This window comes from Serinus canaria, chromosome 2 (genome assembly GCF_022539315.1).
Source record: "Serinus canaria isolate serCan28SL12 chromosome 2, serCan2020, whole genome shotgun sequence".
Lineage (NCBI taxonomy): Eukaryota > Metazoa > Chordata > Aves > Passeriformes > Fringillidae > Serinus > Serinus canaria.
The window spans coordinates 4,556,115-4,569,162 of record NC_066315.1 but is presented as its reverse complement, the minus strand read 5'-3'; the positions used below and the strand labels follow the sequence as shown (position 1 = coordinate 4,569,162).

General features: G+C 46.7%; 1 protein-coding gene across 1 annotated transcript in view; it reads right to left on the bottom strand.

Moving 5' to 3' along the window:
- Positions 1 to 13,048, bottom strand: part of VILL (villin like) — a 35,891-nt gene that overhangs the window by 2,945 nt on the left and 19,898 nt on the right. Inside the window, exons 7-18 of the mRNA XM_050970405.1 lie at positions 12,645 to 12,844; positions 12,479 to 12,557; positions 11,034 to 11,132; positions 9,359 to 9,512; positions 8,233 to 8,333; positions 7,843 to 7,980; positions 7,142 to 7,300; positions 4,923 to 5,102; positions 3,844 to 3,989; positions 2,990 to 3,134; positions 2,470 to 2,658; positions 706 to 774 (exon numbers count right to left, since the gene is read on the bottom strand). Coding sequence (XP_050826362.1) covers positions 706 to 774; positions 2,470 to 2,658; positions 2,990 to 3,134; positions 3,844 to 3,989; positions 4,923 to 5,102; positions 7,142 to 7,300; positions 7,843 to 7,980; positions 8,233 to 8,333; positions 9,359 to 9,512; positions 11,034 to 11,132; positions 12,479 to 12,557; positions 12,645 to 12,844 — 1,659 coding nt within the window. The remainder of the gene's footprint in view (positions 1 to 705; positions 775 to 2,469; positions 2,659 to 2,989; positions 3,135 to 3,843; positions 3,990 to 4,922; positions 5,103 to 7,141; positions 7,301 to 7,842; positions 7,981 to 8,232; positions 8,334 to 9,358; positions 9,513 to 11,033; positions 11,133 to 12,478; positions 12,558 to 12,644; positions 12,845 to 13,048) is intronic.

The following is a 13,048-nucleotide window of genomic DNA, read 5'->3' as shown; positions in this document are numbered from 1 at the left end:
TGCTACACCTTGGTGTTAGGACTGCTAAAAGCACACATTAGTGAGAGCTCTTACAAAGAACTGAGGATACTTACAGCAGTCTCATTCTTCTCAAGATAACATCAGGGGAAGGCACATGTGGGACGACAGAAGGTGAGGTTAGAGGTCTACCATGTCTGAAACATCTAAATTACCTGCACACCCCTCCCTGATGAGCCATCTCTCCTCATCCAAACCTGCCACTTCCTTCCAGCCTTCATCCTCACCCTGCCCAGGCCAGAACTGACCCATGTGACAATGACATTTGGGACTGCTGGGACCTCATTTGCTTACATCCTCCACTGGGCCATGCCCTTCTTGACCAGGGGACCCTTGTTTGAGGTTTCAGGGGCTCCACCACTGTAAACTATTCACAAAACACTTAACTACACCCTCTTAGAGCTGCACACACCTTAATTTGTTCTGCACTAGAGAAGCTGGACAATGTCCTGCTCACAGATGCCTCTGGGCAGGACTGGAAAAGGCCCAGGAGGTCTGGGTGTATTTACAGGTAATTTATCACATCTCCCTCTGCTTCCCACAGAGGAGCACAGCTCTGATGCTGGCAGCCTGGGGTTCCCATCCCTGCCCTGATCCTGCTGTCCCCTCCTTGGTGTAAACAGGCTGGGGGAGGTGGTGGTGTGTGACCCAGGTGTTTCCCACTTGTATGGCCAAGACACAACTCACCACTTTGATCTCAGATATGGCTGACACATCTCCCAAGCTGCTCTTCATTTCCTCGTAGGACTTGCCATCCTAAAGGGAAAGAGAGAGCTGTGAGAGCCATGGGCTGCCTTTAGCCCACACTAAAGGGTGGGTCTTCAGTCCACCCTCCTTGCTCAGGAGATCATGAATTTTAAAGGCCAGTGATGGCCACTGATGTGGCAGCTCCTGCAAACCTCAACCCCAGCAATCAGAAGAATCTGAACTTTCACTTGAAAACAAGTAACAAAAAAATGGACTTCAGCCTTTGCAGTTGTACAGTAACAGGTGAAACCAGGAAATCTAAAGACTTTGGAGCAGAAGGCAAATGAATAGAAATAATATTTACTGCTGGATTTAAATCTTTTGCATTTTTGTTGAATCCTGCAATGCCTGAAAGTATTCATTTTTCCAACTTTCCTAATTCATTCAGCTAAAAGAACAGATTTTTTCAAAGCCTCAAGTCCTGACTTCTTATAATTAGGTGCCATGTATTACCAGATACCTCGTTTTTCTATTAAAAAAAATGGAATATGCTAGATAAATTGGCAAAGCTCTTGACTGTGTTTTCCCAAGCAGCCAGGAGATGTCAGTTCTTAACAGAATCATCCAACAAAGTTTCCCAACAAGAACAAGAAACATAAACACATGGACTGCAGAGAAAACAGATTTAGACCCAAAACTGAGCAAAGAACACACACCAGATGTTTCTGGGATGTCAACAGTTTGGATGGCTTGTCTGTAGTTGCTGAAGCTGCCTACAGGGGATATTTTTAGAGGCACATATTTTATGAGCTGTATCCTTGTTTTTCAGCAGTTCCTCGGGAAAAAAAAAATAAAACAAAACCACAAGTTTTGACCTTTGTTCTAAGCATCAACATATTTTTAGGGTCACTGCGAGTTGCTGTCTTATCTCTCCAGATCCAGCTGTCAAGACTGGATCCACCACCACGTGGATTGGGAAGAAAGACAATGCAAACTCAGATACAGGAAATAAAATATCTCTGTCAGAGTTTTCCTGCAGTGTGGAGCCCTGGGGAAAGAGGGGAAAAAGGAATTTTTCCTTTGCAGTCATCTCTTGGAGCAGGTTTCCATTTCTACACAGGGAGGAGCTGGTATTTGTAACTCTGGTTTTGAAGTCTGGTGTGCAGGGACCAAGGGTGACCTGGCTCAGGAGCTCCTGGGCCCTGATGGGCTTTCCACAAACCTGAGCATGAGACCTGTCTGCTCACATCTTTCATTTCACCACAGTTTGCCCTTAAAGCTGGCCCATAAATTTGCCTCTGTAGCTGCACTTTTAACAATGAACTTCTGTTGCTTTGGTTTGTTTTTTTTTTCCCTTTATGATGTGGGCGTGTCTGTTTTCCCTCTGAACTTGATTTTACTACTCATAGTTCCCACCTCTTTCTGGCTGAAATAAAAAACTTGATCTGGAAACTAATATTTATGAAAATATGAACATTGTGAATTCAAGCACATTTGCAAAGGCCTCTGTTTCACCACACAGGTACTTTTTTATTGGTGAAGGAGCAGAAGCTGCTCAGACAGCACCAGGAATTCACGTCCCTGCACATGGCAGGGGGTTGGAACTGGATGACCTTTAAGGCTCTTTCCAACCCAAGCCATTCCATGATTCTGCGAAGCTCAGGGCATTTCCTAGTGAGGTTTCACTCCATACATCCTATATTCACTGACAACAACACCCTCCAGGCACCCCTGAGTAGCCACAGGGTTTTTCCAGCAACTTACACTCCATTTGTAGGGGTCCCAAGCGTTGAACCACCCTGTGAAGTTGAGGGGTTCATAGCCCTGCTTCACCAGGATGATGGGAGTTGCCAAGTCCCTCCCAGCTGGATGGGTCTTGAGATACTCCTTGGCTGAGGCAATGGCCTCGTTCCTCTCCTGTGTGTTGGAGGCTTTGCCAACCCAAAGGAAAATCTGCAAGGGGAGAAGGTGTTGAAGGTCAGCGAGGCACTAGAACCTGTGCAGACACAGCTGTTTGTTCCCCCTGCCAGTGGGAGCAGAGACAAGATTGGAAATGTGTTTTCCCAACAGCCCCCTGTGATTCTGAGCCCAAATTTACCCCCAGCCAAGGAATATTTTGCTTTTGAGACAGGCGTGGAGCATAAATATTTCAGGTGACAACTCTTGTACATTTCAAGGTAGCTGAACCCAATCACGGGCCAAGACCCAACTCAATAACCACCAACTAAAGCCAGAACCTGTTTGAAAATGTGTCTGAGGAGAAGGGGAGGAGGCTTTTTCTGACCTCTTCCCATGTGTCCAGCAGCATGACGTCATCTTCATCCAGGTCCTCCTGGCAGAACCCGACCACCTCGGTCATGATGAACCGACCCGTCTGGTTGGAGCACTCAAAGAGGCGAGGCTGGTACTGTGTGATCTGCTCCTGGAACCTGCCTCATGCATGGCAGGGCAGGGAAAAGCAAAAAAGGTGGGAATCCTTCCCCCCTGGCTTACTGCAGGGCCCTGAAGCTACTTGTCCTGGCCCTGAGGGAAGAGGTGGAACACGGCAGCACCCATCTAAAGGCCTGGAAGCCAGCAATGTCAGGTATCAGGAGATTCTTAGACCATTTTAATGACTTCCAAAGGTAATTTTTTTTTCTCCACCCAAAAAGGCAAAAGTAGAACACTTCCCTCATTGTGGCAATGAGCTTGATGTCAGGTGAAAGCCACACAAGATCACTTTTTGCAGAGGAAACCATCACTGGCCCAGAGGGCTGGAGAAATCCATGCTGTCCAAAGCAGCTCTAGTCTCGTGATTCTCCTGGGGCTGCTGCTGATAATGGAGCTGGAAAGGGAGCATGTGGCTCCTGCAGCCCTCTAGACAAGATATGGGATAGGTTTACTGGAGACAAAGGAGGATGTAGCACACCCTCATCTGCAGGCTTTGGACCTGTAGCTCCCACTTCAGGAGAACCCCTGGCCCAAAAGCCAGGAAAGAAACACCCTGGCATGGTTTCTGACCAAGGTCTTGGTGATATTTTGGCCTCATGCTCCCTTTATTGAGGACACAGTATCAAAGTATTCACTTTCCAGCAAAGTTTTGATCCCTTGCCTAATGTCCCCTGGCCAGGCCCAGAGGAACAAGCAGGTCACTATTACCTCTTTTCACTGGCATAAGGTGCTTTGCCTCCCAGAGCTTCCCAGAACTCTGCAGGCTCCTGTCCTTCCAGGATGGTGTGTTTGTCCCGTCTGGAAATGATGTCAGCCACCATTTTTGCCATCTCCCGCTCATCTCCGCTGCATCCCTGTGCCCAGGATAAAAGGATAAAAGATGGAAGTGCAGTTAGGGACAGCCTGGCAAAAATTATCCATGGGGAAAAGCTGGCTTGGTCCTCTGGAGAGCTTCAGACCTGCTTGAGTGCTCTTGAGCTGATCACTCAGAATCAGAGTAATTTCTAGTCCTTGAAGGGACATTTAGTGCAGCCAATGGCACCTAGAGCAAAACTCACAGAATGACAGAATTATTTGGGTCAGGAGGGACTTTAAAGATTATCAGGAACACCTTCCACTCAAACAGGATGCTCCAAGCCATATCCAACATGGCTTTGAACACTTCCAGGGATGGGACATTGACAACTTCTCTGCTTTGATCTACCACCCCATCCTGACACACGACTGAAACAAGATAAATGAATTTGTTCTCATCCCAGCTGATTTCTTACAGCTGGAAAATCTGGGATGATTTATTTATCTGAATGAAAGCTGTATGAACACCGACAATGAGGTGAGGTGAACCCCAACATGGGTTATTTTTGTAGAGAAGGCTTTTACTGCTGACCCTCCACAGACAGAGCCCTTTCCTGGGTGCACTTTCCTCACAGAACCATTGAATCATTAAGGTTGAAAAAGACCTTTAAGATCATGAAGTCCAACCATCAGCCCAGCACCACTAAATCATGTCATCAAGTGCCACATCCACACATTTCTGAATACTTTTGACTCCACCATTGCCCTGGGCAGCCTGTTCCAGTGCTTGACATCCCCTTCTGTGAAGAAAATTTTTTTAGTATGCAGTATTAACCTCCCCTGGCACGACTTGAGGCTGTTTCTCCACTGAATTAATGAGCCACCTGCCCAAGGATTCATCTCCATGACCTGGCAGAGGCAGGAGCCTCAAGCCCCACCTCACCCATTTCAGATCCCTTTGGCTGCCTCCCCGTGCGTCGCTGCAGACTCACCTTCCCACACCACAGGTAGCAGAGCTGGCTGGTGCTCAGCAGGAAGACATCGTTGGAGTTGAGGGAGGAGGCTCGGGCTGGCACCTCCGTGGCCTTGGTGTTCACCTCATCCGTGCCCCTCACCTGGAAGAGGCGGATCGCCGGCTCGGGGCTGCTCTTCTGAGCCCGGCTCGTGCCACCCTGCAAGGAGAGAGACAGAGGGAAGGGTGAGCAGGACTGGGAGGTGAGGAGGACACACAGATCCAGGGGGTGACTGATTTGAGGAAGGCTTTGGGCTCACAGCCCTGCCCACTGTTGCAATAATGCATCACTGTTGTATTTTCTGAAAAATCCCTTCACCAGGATTTCTTCTCCTGGGAAGCTGAGAAGCCTCAGAGAAAAAGGAAAACAATATTATCTGATTGCTTCTCCTGTGTTTTGCTGCCTTGGAATGTGGTCTGGAGATTGTTTATTGAAAATGCAGTTGTTTAATTGGTTTCATCTGAATTGTTTTTACTTAAGGACCAATCACAGCCAGGTGTGTCAGAACTTTGGAAGAGAGTCACGAGTTTTCATTATTCATTCTTTGTTAACCTTCTGTCTGTATCTTTTCTCTATTCTTTAGTACAGTTATATAATAATACATTATATATAGTATATTATATTATATTATATTATATTATATTATATTATATTATATTATATTATATGTATATTATATTATATTATATTATATTATATTATATTATATTATATTATATTATATTATCTTATATTATATTATATTATTTATTATATTATCTTATTATGTATTTATTATTATTATATAATAATAAATTAGCCATCTAAGAACATGGAGTCAGATTCATCATTCCTCCCCTTGTTGGGGTTGCTTACACATCCAACCATAATGAACCATGGTTCTGCACTGAGCAGGCAAGGAAATACAAGTATCTTCTGATTCCAGGTCAGAATGAAACCTACATGGCCAAACTCCCACATTTCTCCCTGATTGCAGAGTCCTGACCAGCTCCCATCAAGATCCTCAAGGTCCATGTGACCAGATCTTGGTGTCTTGTAGAGGATTTGCCATGCAAACTGGGCAAGGCATCTGTACCCTGATTTCCAGCTGTGCTCATCTTAACTGAACATCTGCCATGGAAACCATATACTGGGACCAACCTGAGGAAATCCCCCTCTCCCACAGCCACAGGTGGAATTTCTCCACCACATTTGTCAGCAGCCAAGGCAGTGTGTTCAGGCAAGGACAATTCAAATCATGTTTGTAGGATATTTTGAAGGACTCTCTCTGGATAGTAGCACTGGTAATTCACAGGACGACTGCCTTATTCTAACACTGCAAAACATTTTGGGACAGAGTCAGAATGAACCTGACACATCACTGCTGGAGCTCAGGAGTGGGGCTCAGTTGGGTTGGGTCAGCCCAGGACTGTGTTTACTCCAACAGTGTTCAGACTGCTTGGGGAATCCTAGAAATGTCCCCTCTGCCAGCCTGGGCAGGGCTGGCAGGCTCCTTTCCTGAATATCAGCCCATTTTTATTGGACTATTTCCACTGCAGGTGCTAAGCCATCATTGGTGCTCCCACCTCCCAAAGCCAGGTTGTTGGAACCCATGGCATTCCTCTGGCTGCCATGGATGGCTCGAGACCCTGGCACAGAGTCAAAGACCCCTGTGCCTTTGATTTTAGCCCATGGAAACAATCACCAACTTTGTGTGAGGAGTTACAAGCCACAAGGGTTAGAGTAGAATGACAGTGAATTTGTCACAGATTGAAAAAGTAGAATTTTGGGGATTTAGAATGGGGGTTCAAGAGGCAAGATGGAGGAATCTGGGCATGTCCTGTCCTTCTTCTTCTCCTTCTTCTTGCCCTCCATCTTCTGTGTGATGGTGGCACTTCTGGATTGGTTTAGAGTAGAGACAGACTGTCTAACATAGGTGATAGGTATTGGAAAATTATTGTAAATAAAGTACAGGTAGTTCTTAGTATGAAAACCTAACACCACCCCAAGGGTGGTCAGTGTGCCTCAACCTGACCTGCTGGACAGACCTCAGCAGGTCAGAGAAAGAATGGAAAGGATAAGAGAAAATAAACAGCCTTGAAAAAAATACACAGCACAGCCGAGGAATCTCGACTTCTTCTTCAGTCGCAGAGCTGGGAAAAAAGACTTTTAATACCTCGGGAGCCGTTCCAGCAACACAAAATCTGAGAGCAGGTTACCTCATAGATGACCAGCTTGCCCTTGAAGATGGCCAGGAAGTGCCTGGGCTCCTTGCCCATTGTCACCCGCACCTGCACGGCCTCGTCCCCGTATTTCCTGTCCAGCTCGATGGCATTGAGGGCACAGGCAGTGATTTCATCCACGGAGGCGTGGCGGCCCTGGGGGACAGGGGGTGACACACACAGAGTGATGAGAGCAAGGGTACAAACCTCTTCACAATCCAACACCTGCCAGTCCCAAAGTGTATAATATCATGAGATCAGTGTCAAAACTTGCAGATATTTAAATTTCACTGGCATTCTGGTTTTGTAGACTTTAGAGTCCCGTTTTGAAGCTTCTCTCTGCATGAAAATATACTTTAAAAAGGAATGCAGAGATGATCATATACCCACAGAACTCTAGGAACTGAGGCTTTTAGGGACAATCCAACTTCAAACTTTGACCTCAGCACTGTAAGCCCCATCATTCTTCAGTCTTTCTGTCTGATTTTACTGGTGATTTTACATCAGCCTGATGCCAGTTTGGGAACAGTGTCCACACTACCTACAAAGGACAGCTTGGGATATTTGAAACTGATGAGCAAAGTGTGTCTGAGTTCTTCCAGGTGCTTGGGTTGGGATTTTTGTGTGCAATTGCTTCCTTCAGCTTTAGGCTTGTACAGCAGGCACAGCACAGTGCCCTCTGCTCTGCTTTGACCTACCTGCCACATGTAGAGGACGTAGTGGGGTCTGCCTGACCTCAGGTAGGTGTACAGGACCAGGTAGCAATCACCCCCATAGAACTGCCCATACATCTTGGGATTCACTGGCTGCATTTCCAAGTCCTCTATCCTCCACACCTGGGGAACAAAAAATATCTTGGTGAGCAGCAGTGGAGTCCAGGTGAGGACAGAGCACAACCCTTTGGCTACCACACCACTGAAGCTTCAGGTTCCCACCACTGGAGGGAAGAGAGCAGTGCTTGACCTTCATGAGGAAGCTGTGAATTGCCATGAGGTCCATCCTCAGCCTCCCCCAAGCTGAACAAACCATGTAATGCTTGGAAACAGGCTGATTGCTGCACCCTCTGCCAGCCAAAGGAGCTCTCTCACCTGGATCTCCCCGGAGGCATCATCGACCATCCTCTGCTCAGCTGCGAGCTCAGGCCTGGCGTGGAGCTGGGTGGTGTCAAACTTCACCTGCTCCACCTTGGCTGTGTCAAACAAAACAAAAACAGAACAAAAACAAGAACCCAGTGAATGCATGACAACACACAAACCCTTCCCACAGCCCTCACCCACAACCACTGTACTGCAAGTAAAACCTGGTCCAGGTTTGCAAAAAGCCACTCCTGCCCCCAGTAAACCAATGTTGATTTTGGAATATGCAAGAGCTCACCCACTTCAGTGTTGACCTGTGACAGGCTGGAATTGGCCACACAGCAGGTTCCAGTGATGGCTAGCTGGTAAAAATATTACTAGTCTCCTGACTGAAAAATCTTAATTTTTCTCCAAATCTATAAATAATTCCCTCCTTTTAAAATGCTGATTTCAGAAATAAAATGCCTACCTTTCTCCAGCTCATGACAGAGAAAGAGAGTATTTACAGACAGCAGAGAGAGAAACAGAGATGGAGAGAAAAGAGAGGACTTGCAAGGGAAGGAGATTTGTGGCTCTCAAGCTGTTATTGATGGAGACGTTCAGCATCTCTGTCACCTTCCCATCATTCATCAACAAGTTCTCTCTCTTTGGAATTGTTCAGTCTTTGGGGTTAATGCTTTGTAATATTCCCTTCAGCAGTGTGATAAATACACCATTTACACCCAGTGTAAATTCAGCATCATTCCACTGACGTCAGGAGGGGACTGGATGGATGCCAGTGCAAATGAAAGCAGAGCTCCTTATCAGGCTCAGCATTAGCCCTTTATAAAGGAAATTGGGGAGATCTGCAAGTGGGAAATTTTGCATACAATTCTTCAGAGAGGAGTGACTCTCTGCAAACATTTACATTCAGAGTAAGTGGCAATTTGGTTCATATAAGAAAATTCAGCAGAGCTGAATGTCATTCAGTTCATGAACCCTTTCCATCCACTGAAGAAGGTGGAAAACAGAAGGCACCAGGAGAGTGTACATTGGATTTTTGAGATCCTGAAGGCAGGAGACAGTTGATGTGAATGATGTTCCCTCAGCTATTGCTTAGCACAGGTAGGAAAGACAAACCCAGGACCAACATGCTCACCAATTTTGCCTGTAGTGTGGACCTTGCCCAGCCCTTGTGTTTCGTTCTTTTCTGTCCACCTCTGGAACAGCTGCTTGAACATGGCTGACTCTGCTCCATCATTGATCACCTCAACGTTGGTGGATGAAGGATAGCCTTTGGCTTGGATAAAACCCTGGTGGGGTTCAGAAGGGTCATTAGTGAGCTCTCTGCTTTTTACAGACTTGGGAAGAGGGGTGTGGACCTGAACCAGCCTGAGGAGTGTCCCTCACTGAACACAGGGTGGGATTCAGTCCAAGATTTGCTTTCGAACTAATCAGAAGTAACTGAAGACTCCTGCTGTAGTATCCAGCTTACTTCTGTCTTTAGGGGACTGAACCCTACTCCTACCTCTTTTCTTCAAACTTTTTGACCCTCTCTAAGCCATAAAAACTGTTCTGCCTGAAGCCTGGTAGAGAGCATGGGAGTGAAGGGGTGGAGGCAGCTCAGCACCCCCAGAGCATGAAGTTCTGAAGGGACTAAACTCTTATAAATATTTTTTCTTCTTTTTTTCTATTTCTTTCCCTCAATCCATATTATTTCTTTGCAATAGTGCTACCATTGAGTTGAAAGACTATTTCTACAATATGAGTGGGAAGAAAATGTGCTGTGTTCTGCCACAATGCCAAAATCCTTGTTCAGTTTTGGGAACTGCTCCTGTGTTTATCTCAGAAGGCTCCAGGATGACCCGAGGTGCAGTGCTGGCAGCTGTGGGAAGGAGCCTGATTGTGGCTTTCTGAGCATCCAACTTCTGCTGTAAAAACTGCAGCCACTCACAGCCCTCAGGGAAAAGCAGAGCAGATGGTTCTCCCGTCCCTCCCACCTGCCACACTGAAAGACAAACATATCTTTTGTTCTACATGTGTAGCTCAGGGCCAGAATTTGCAGAGATGATTGCCTGCTAAAATGAGTCTGAGTCAAGCTCTTGAAAGGAGCACAGAGGACAGTGAGATAAGTTTTAAGGCATTTTTAAGCTTTTCTTCTCTGAGACAAGAGGTGCAATCCTGTTGAAGCTGGGGGTCTCCAGGTAGGACCTTACTGAAGGTGGACCTACTGAAGTTCAGTGTCTCCTAGACAGATCCCATGGATGAAGCCATTTATGGTCTTCCCATAAGTAAATGTCTAATTAAAAGCCATGTTCCCTCACAGTCTTCACTTCAACATGCTAACTTGTAAAAAAATACCAAATACCTTACTTGCTCAGGCTCTCTTGAAGCTAATTTTTTCTGAGAGGAAGAGCTGATGAACACTCTGACAGAAAACACCACATGGATGTCAGAGCCCCTTTATTATCTGTTAATGCACCTTTTTTTTGTCAGATTCTTGACCCTGCTGATCCTCTCTGACTCCACCATCCCTTGAACCAACAGTTCCCAGAAGTTCACTATTTACCACTTGGAAAAGTATTTTCTTTTATACTTCATTTTCTTTAACCATTTTTTTTCTTAGTTTTAGTGACAGGTCTTAGTCCTAGCACAATTTGATGACTAACAATTTAGTATTTATGTCATCATGCTTCCTCTAGACGTTCAACTTCTCTCTCTGTTATTACACAGGCCAGCTCCCCAAGAGCTACACTTAATTGTAATTAGTGGTCAGATCTAGATCAGCACGGATCAACCACCCACGACATCGTTTGCACTCTATTACAACTCACCACAGCTCGAGTGAATGCTGCTTTTTTCTCTTCTGGGCTGGAGGCTTTTCCTCTCCAGACATAAATTTTGAAGCCACCTTGGTCTAAAATGTAGCAGTCCTGAGGTTAAACCAAGAAAACAGGAAACAGAAAAAAAACAAAAGTGAAAAACTGTGCAGGAAAAGCTCATCATTTGTAGCCCAATCAGGTGGATCCTTGTTGAAGATTTAAGTTAAGTGCATATCCAGCTCATTTCTCTGCCTTGCAGAGCTCTAACCCTGGTGCAGCCATTATCAGAGGTGACAGAGAATTAATTTCTTATGGTTTATAAATGGAATACAACTACCACCAACCCGACTGGGCAGGGGTTCACAGGTGTGGGCACACCAGGCTGCTGATTTATAACTGTACCTAGCTAAAGTCTGTATTTTTCTTAGGTATTGCTCAAAACTGTCTATTACCCCCTCAGAGGAGGTGTTCTCAAAGCACAAACACCACCAGCTCTAAAAGGGGCCAGGAGAAGTGTAGGCTGAAATATCTACCCTAGCCTGCTGCTGCCTGCATTTATGCCCAAATCTGCTGCCAAAGGAGCAGGAAAGGTCCAATTTAGACATCTTCTGCATGAATATTTTGTGCTCATTGAGGTCCCTGATTGGAGCTCAGTGTTGCATTGCTGTGAATGCAGCAGGATCCCGAACCCAAAGGGGATGAGGGGTGTGCTGAGCCCATCCCCACTGCAGACAGCTGGGGCTCCAAAACACACTGTGGGACCAAAGGCTGCTCCTTTTTCAAACTGATCTATGAAAGAAGAGAAAGGGCTTCACATGTCTGCAAAAGGAGGCTGAGATTTTAACAAGGCTGACATCAGGATGGAAAGGGGAGTGGGAGCCTTGCGGCACAGCGCTGCGTTGGAATGGGCTGGTCTGCACTGCAGAGAATTAAGGATGAGCAATTCTCTGCCAAATTTCAGTCAGAGGAAAAGCCTCTGTTTTATGAAAAACTCTGCACAGAGGGTCTGTCAGGAAATCTCCTTGCAGGGTGGGTCACTGAGACCAGCCACTTGCTACAGCAGGAAAACAAATCTCCCTGGCTTCGTGAGCAGAGTGTTTATTTGCTCTGGAGTCAGCAGAGGGAAGGCTATCCTTGAACATCAGGTATTAAGAAGCCTTCATTCCATCTGGAATTTATTCCTGGTATGCAGCTCTCCCTGACTGTGATTGCCAAGCTAATATAATCCTTGGCTGAGAGCATCAATTTGCCATCTCTTCTTGGAACAGCTTCAGCACACCACCTACCTCCGGCTGCTGAGATTGTAGCAGGGCTAAGCTGTCCTAACCTAACAGCAGGGCTAAGCTCTCCTAGTGATGGAAGGCCTGATAATTTTCAGGAAACAGGTGCTCAGCTGAAAACAAAGTGAGCCACGGGCTCCTTTTCTCACTGCAAAGGCCACTCTGGCTTTGTCTCACCTCGTGCTGGAGCAGATCCTGCGTCAGGGGCCGGGTGGCGATCTCCTGCACCACCAGGTCATTGTCCTTTTCATAGACACTGCAAGACAGAGCCACCGAGCTGAGTCAGACCCCACGGAGCCCCCTGTGACAAGGGACAGGGTTGGCAGCACAGCCCAGGACTCACTGGTAGAGCCTGACGTTGGCTTTCTGCAGCTCGTCCGCTTTGGTGTCGGGGACGGCGTCGCGGAGCTCGCCGCGCCTCTCGCCCAGCACCATCCTCATGATCTGCATCAGGTCTGGGGAGTCCCTCTCGCTGTCAATGATGCCAATCTGAGCACGGCCGCCCCTCTCGCTGTCCCTGATGCTCCGAGCCAGAGCAAGACCCTGCACAAGGACCCACAGGGGTAAGTCCTGACACACACCCCAAACCCAGCGAGCCCCAGACCCCCAGCAGTGACTGAGAACCAACAGCCCAAGCCAGGTTACCCAAGCCAGGCTCCCTGAAGCTCCTAGTGCCCTCCAAATTTAGCTATTAAAGAAGCAGGTATGTCTGTAATGCCTGATTATTAACTAACTCATAGGAAAATA